The sequence below is a fragment of the Eulemur rufifrons genome, chromosome 2 (assembly GCF_041146395.1).
Source record: "Eulemur rufifrons isolate Redbay chromosome 2, OSU_ERuf_1, whole genome shotgun sequence".
In the NCBI taxonomy this organism is placed as follows: domain Eukaryota; kingdom Metazoa; phylum Chordata; class Mammalia; order Primates; family Lemuridae; genus Eulemur; species Eulemur rufifrons.
The window spans coordinates 103,801,643-103,808,485 of NC_090984.1; the positions used below are offsets into that span (position 1 = coordinate 103,801,643).

At 54.4% G+C, this 6,843-nt stretch overlaps 1 protein-coding gene across 1 annotated transcript in view; it reads left to right on the forward strand.

The window, feature by feature from the left end:
* ADCK1 (aarF domain containing kinase 1) overlaps nucleotides 1-6,202 on the forward strand; it is a 105,868-nt gene extending 99,666 nt beyond the window's left edge. The window contains exons 10-11 of the mRNA XM_069465174.1: nucleotides 4,440-4,633; nucleotides 5,963-6,202. Of these exons, the coding sequence (XP_069321275.1) occupies nucleotides 4,440-4,633; nucleotides 5,963-6,134 (366 nt within the window). The 3' untranslated portion in view covers nucleotides 6,135-6,202. The remainder of the gene's footprint in view (nucleotides 1-4,439; nucleotides 4,634-5,962) is intronic.
* The last annotated feature ends 641 nt before the right edge of the window (nucleotides 6,203-6,843 follow it).

Below are 6,843 nucleotides of genomic sequence, written 5' to 3' on the forward strand. Positions count from 1 at the left end.
GAGGCACTGTGCCGGGAGAGTCCTTCCCTTCCGGTGTGGCACCCCGGCGTTGCTGGTCATCCCACTGTGCTGCACGCTTGCTGGAGAAACAGCTTTTCTGTATTTATTTGTAGCTCGTTTCTCCACTGGCTCCAGACAGGAGTCTCATGGAGTCTGGGCTGGGAGACAGATCCCAGCAGCACCTTCTCCCGTATTCACAGCCGCCTCTGCTTGCGTGCCACAGGCCTACGGGGGCGAGCGCGTTCTCCCTGGCTCGGGGTGGACTCCTTCCAGGAGGCTTCTCCATCCTCTGTGGACCTGACTTCTGTGTTCCCAGCCTGTCAGTGTGCCAGACCCATCCAGACTTGCCTGAGTCCATGGGGGGGCCGGACTTGGGCTCCAGCTGAGGCCCCTGTTCACATAAGGGACAGGGTCCTGCATGTGCAGTGAGAGAGCTGTGCACTGTAGTTCCAGCACCGCCCCTTCCTGGTGGTGTGACCTTGGTTAGTTTTCATCGTCTCTTTGAGCCTTGAGAAAACCTCACTCAGGCAGCTGCCTTGCGGTAGCTGGCTTTAGGAGTGGCTGGATCCAGATTCTCAAATGATGTCACCAAAGAGGCCATCTCTTGCCCTCTCTTGGCTCCACTTTCCTCCAGACTGACATCATTCTCCAGCAAGCGTGGTGACAAAGATGACCACCAGCTGCTCTGGGCGTCCACAGCCCTGAAGCTTGTCATCTCAGAAGAAGAGAGATAATCTCCTTCCTTTGTAAACAGGGACGAGAGGGACGATAATTGCTGCTTTATTGATAGTGCATGGAAAGTGCCTACCATAGTTCCTGAAGTTCATTCATTCAGCAAACATTTGTTTTTGCTGGACCTTGGGCTAGGTGCTGGGGATCCCGTGACGAACAGACAGGCCTTTCTTGTAATTTACACCTTGGTTGAGGGAGACAGTAAACAAGTGAACAAACAGGTAAATGGAATAATTGCAGGTTTTTAGGGACCATGCAGGAAACAGGCAGGGTGCTGTGAGTAAGGGGGTGCAGTCGACGTTCAGAGAAGACCCTGCTGAGCTGTTGACCTTTAAGCTGAGGCCTGAAGGGTAAGAAAGATGCCAGCCCCAGGAAGAGCTTGAAGGATGCTTTCCAGACCCGCTAAGGCTTAGGGGAAAGAAAGAGTGTGGTGTGGTCCAGAGTGTGGTGTGGAGGATGGTGTGATGAGAGGCATTTGGAGTGCTGGACAGGGAAGGCATCACACTGGGCCTTAGAAGCCACGGAAGGAAGTTTGGCTTAATTCTCAGCATAAAGCGAAGCCCTTGACAGGCTTTAAGCAAGAGAGGGAGGGGCTCAGACTTGCTATTTTTAAGTGTCTCTCTCGAGTGGGGCGAGGTGAGCACAGCGATCATTTAGGAGGCTGGGCCAGGATTGCAGGTCGAGAGATGACGGGGGCTCAGACTGTGCTGGTGGCAGCGGAGATGGAGAGAAGCAGGTGGAGCCCTGGTGACGGGAGGTGAGACTGCGAGGGTTTTTCTGCAGGACGGATGTGGAGCAGGGGAAAGGGTGGAGCTAAACTTGTGCCCAAGCTTTTTGGGATGTTATAGGGTGGGGGGCGGTGCTACTTCCTGAGGTCGGGAAGACTTTGGGAAGGACATATTTGGGTGGGGGTGGTCAACAGTTCTCTGGAGCAAATAGAAATGTCATGGGCAGTTAAGACTAGAGCTCAGGGCCAGGCAGGGTGGCTCATGCCTGTGATCCTAGCACTCTGGGAGGCTGAGGTGGGAGAATCGCTTGAGGTCAGGAGTTTGAGACTAGCCTGAGCAAGAATGAGACCCTGTCTCTAAAAAAAAAAAAAAAAAGATGGAAGCTCAAAGAAGAGGCCCAGACTGGAAATATAAGTTTAGGAGTCTTCACATACAGATGGCAAAACCACAGGGCTGGATGAGGTCACATGACTCGTAGGTACTCAGTATATGATATCTGTTTCATTAACTAAGAGAGAATTTTGGTTTTGCATTCGTATTCATTCATAAACACCCAGTTTGGATGCCAGTCCTTGGAAGAATTCTCTCCTCCACGTAAGCCTCCCCTCATCAGCTTTGCCAAAAATCATCTTAATACAATACTTGTATCAGTCACGGGGCAAGTGCATCATAGTCTCTTGCAGAGAGAGTAGTTATTTGTCTATGTGTCTTAACTCTCAATGTAGTGAGTGCCTAGAGGGCAGGGACGCTGTGTTGTACATCTTTTTGTAAGGTCCCTGCTGTCCTGGGACTGTATGTCGTAGAGAGGTGTTTGCATGGGCTCTGGAGACACTGACTCCACTTGCTCACTTTGGACAGGAGCCCAGATGGAGGGTGAGCTTGGCCGCTCCAGGCCAGCCCAGCCTCAGCGGTCTGAAGGCTCTGCCTTTCTGAGCCCTGCTCTCATGGAGAATCAGGGGAACCTCCAGCACTGTCTCAGGGGGGATGTTTTCCCCAATTTCTTCAACAATAAGGAACTTGTTCTCTCCATGATGGGAAGCCTGGAGGTAGGTGGGTTCAGGCTGGGCACCTCAGCAGAGCACCACACTCAGGGCTCTGGGCTGACTCTTGGGATTCTCTTGGTTTTCCATCATCAGACAACTGCGGCAGCTCCAAGCTTTATGTCTTCGTCCAGTGGTGACCAGAGGCAGGAGTAGGAGCTATTTCTTCTCTATCATTTCTTAAGAGCAAGAAAACCTTTCCCAGAAGTCCCCCAACAGACTCCTCCTCGTGTCTCATTGGCCAGAATCTTGTCACATGTCTGTGCCTAAACCAGTCACTTGGCGAGGGGATGCGCTCAGAGCCAGCTTTGGCTGAGACCAGTCCAGATTCCCACTGCGGCTAGGGAGGGGCTCTGCCTCCCCGCAGAGCAGGATCTCAAGGGGTCACATGAACAAAATCGGGTCCTTTCAATAAAGGAGAGTGACGGGATAGCTGTCAGGTGGGCACCCAACAGGGTCTACTGCAGACACCCCCTGTGGGGATATATCTAGGCTTGAAGGCTTTGCTGCTTTGGGAGAGATCCCTGGGAGGTAGCCAATGCGGGAAGGTGCTGAGAGGGACTGTCGGGCCAGCCTGACCTTGCTGAGCGGGGTCCCTGTGCTGAGCCGGGTCTAGGTCTGGCCTTAGCCCTCAAGCAGGGGACCTGCAGCTGTGGCAGCAGACACCTCTGGGCATCTGGCTTTGTGTTGAGATGTTCCAGTCTGATAGCTCCTGCCTGAGAGACATTTCCAGTTTCGCCGTGACTCAGTTATCAGCAGCGCACACGCCCCTGAAAGGACCGAGGGTTCTGCTTCTGCGGAAAGCAGCCGGGTGCTGATGCCTTTTGGCAGCACCGCTGGGCCCCTTATTGTGACTTCACGGCCCGAGTGCTTCTCCGACCTTCTCTCTGGTGACCCTCCCGCTGCTGTGGGGCGATGGGCACAGATGGTGTCAGCATTCCCAGTGTCGGGATGAGGGCACTGACTAGATAAAGATTATGGGACTTACTCAGGGTCACGCGGTCCTGCTGTGAGGTGGCGAGACGGCGTCGCCAGGCGGTGAGGACGTGGGCTCCGGGGCTGGACTGCCTGGAGTTAAGTCATGACTCACCACTTACTTAGCCGTGGACCTTGGGCAGCTACTTAGCCTCTCAGTATCTCAGTTTCCTCATCCTAAATGAGATAATATACCTAACCTGATAGGGTTGTCGTGAGGATGAAATAAATTAATCCACTGAGCATTGTCAAAGTGCTGTCGTCATCATCATCTTTCTGGAGGCTGGAAAGGGGTCAGAGCCACACTGTCACACTCAGGATCCTGGCTGGGGGCAGTTATGTGCCTAGAGCCATGCAGAGCTCAGGGACAGGGAAGCGGAGAGAAGCCAGACCCTAAACACCAGATGGGTCAGTGTCTGTGAGATGACCAGCGTGAAGGGCTAGCCCTGGGTCCTACGCTGGGGGCATCGGGACCTCGGGGTACATGTCGAGTGAGACAGGCTTCAGCATGGAGGATAGTGGTAAGCATCGGAGCGTGGGCAGCAGTGTAGGCCTGGTGGGGTGCAGGGTTTGGGGCAGGATTTTGGAGTTGGGTTGGGGTCAGGAGCTCAGATCTATGAGCTGTACCAGCCTGCACTTGGCTGGGGGCATGGGGGACCAGACTCAGCTGGTATCAGCTTCCAAGGCTCCTTCCAGGCCTGGCCTAAAATCGTGGCCAGCACAGAAGCCCTGGAGAATAACCCGGCCCCTCCTGACGTGCTCCTGTGCTGCATCCAGCCCTCGCCCACACGTGGGGCGGAGACATCCCCTGTGGGTTTGTCAGGTTACACGGTCCCTCGTGTCAGGCTTTTCTTTGGGCACTTCTCTCTCCTGGAGCTTCCTTACAGCCCTTCCATCACAGGCTGCCCAGCCTCTCGCCACCCCACGCCAACCATCCGTTTCTGTCTCCCTGTTGCTGCCGCAGGACACAGAGATCCGCAACAATGCGGCCAACTACCTCCCCCAGATCAGCCAGCTCCTCAACCACGTGCCGCGCCAGATGCTGCTCATCTTCAAGACCAACGACCTGCTGCGCGGCATCGAGGCTGCCCTGGGCACCCGCGCCAGCGCCAGCTCCTTCCTCAACATGTCACGTTGCTGCATCAGGGCGCTGGCCAAGTGAGTGTGGGCTCCGGCCGCTCCCCGCTCTCAGCCCCAGGGCTCCCGCCTTTGCCTCTCCTTTCCCCACTGCCTGAGCTTCCCAATCTCCAGATCTCTCTGCAGGGAAAGTGAGGGGCAGAAAACAGCTCTAGGGAACTCGTTGATGCCTCAGGGTGGTATTTTGGGGTGGTGCAGAGAACTACCTGTGCTTAGTAAATGGATTCTAGGGCCTCGCCCTCCCAGTCCAGCTTTCCAGGCAGTTCTTACCCGCAGTAAAGTTTGAGGTGTTTTCTTAGAGTTTCAGCTCCATCCCAGTGTCCCCTGGGCTTGGGGTCAGGAAGCCCTGGTGTGTATCTCACCTCTAACTGGTCCCGGGACTTGGCTCCTTAGGATGCCAGGCAGCCAGGCCAGAGTTCTTTTTCCTGCAGGTGTGACTATGACTCATGGAAGCGTGGCCAGCAGGCTCTCGCAGGGTCTCTGATCCTCTCAGATGCCCCAGCACCGTTAGGGTATTAATGAGGAAGAGAGCTGTGCTTCCTCGGGGAGAGAGCTCTAGAGGAACGAGGGTTCTAGGACCTTCCACTGAGGGTGGCAAATATGTCAGAAGGGCTGTGCTCCAACTGAGTGCCCTCACCCAGGAGAGAAGGCCTAGGTGGTGGTCGGTGCCCAGCCTGTCCATCCTGGGCAGGGCATGGGTCAGTTCTGGGAAACTATCTGGTGAAGGGAGATTGACCCCATGGATCACGTATCCACTATCAAATATTGAATTAGTTTGCAGCAAAATACACTGCATGCGGAAAGGGCCTACTGAGATTTATTCTTCCTTTGAGGGTGTAGGAAATGAACTCTTCAATAGGTCATCATCATAAATACCAGTTTTCATCACGTCCTTTTGTTGGTGTCGAAGGGGTTGAGCTGGGCTGAATCCATAAGGGCCTCAGCCTCCCAGGACCACCTGGCCAGGTTTCCAAGTGATTCTTATCCTCGGAGACTTTGGAAAGGCTTGAGTATATTTGAGTTTGGGGGATTCCGCATTGGCACATATTTACTATACTTTTGGAGAAGGAAACACGAGAATATTCTACACAATGGGTCTATCATACCTTTGATGCCCTGTGAAACAGCTGCTTTTGCTTATCTCACATATTTGAAAAACTCCTTTGGAGTATTTGAGCTTCTCTAGTCCCTGGCTGGGCAGTGGTGGGGTCCTGTAACCGAGAGCAGCCCCCAGGGGCAGGGAGCTGGTGAGCTGGCCAAAGCCACCATCCGTTTTTCTGAATAATGCCGAGCTAGTGTTTCTTGCCTCTTTATCTCTTCTTCTCTCCTTTCTTCTTTCCCCTCCTTCAGGCACAAGAAGAAGAACACCTGTTCGTTCTTGAGAAGGACGCAGATCTCCTTCAGCGAGGCCTTCAGCCTGTGGCAGATCACCCTTCACGAGCTCATGCTGCGTGTGAAGGGGCTGAGGCTGCCCAGCTGGGCCGTGGCCCTGCTCTGCTGGCTGTTTCCTGCTCCACACTGAGAGGACTTGTGTCCCTTGCCCCTTCCTGGTGTCCTTTCACTTCTCGGTCCCTGTTTTTGCTGCGTGGTGGCCTGCAGCCCCAGGGCCATTGTCCAGGGCACTGTTACACTCCGCCTTTGGAATTCCACTCCCCACCCTGCGGCCCTCGTCTCAGGGCCCCAGGCTGAACTGTGGAGTAGCTTTCTCGCCTTCTCCAGGGGAGGACTCAGCAGCCCACTTCCCTCTCCTGGAATGTGCCATTGGGTTGGGTGTCCCCCGACTTCGTCAACCCTTTCTATGGTCAGGATGGACCACACGTGCCACTGAGGGCATATTGAATGTGTAGGATGTTTGATTTTGTTGTTGGTGAGCGTGGTCTCTGAACTTGCTAGAGAACAGTTCCCTCTCCTTGCCATATCAGTCCCCAGAAGTGTCACACCCTAGCGAGGTGGTTTGGCCTCTGAGGGCAGACTCTGTTGCAGCTGTGAATTCACTGCCGTCACAGTGAGCCCTTTGGTGTTTTACGTACTGTGTTTCAATAAAAACCACGCCAAGGTTGCAGGGTTTGTCCATCCTAGCTCACTGCACCACCCCCCCACCTCATCTGACCCCAAGCACATGCCCTTCCAGAGAGCTTGCCAAGGGCTTACAGTTCCTCTTGGTTGCTGCTTCCTCAGGGTTTCCCAGGGAGACCTAGGGAGGATAAGGTCAGGGCCTGGTTGGTATTCTG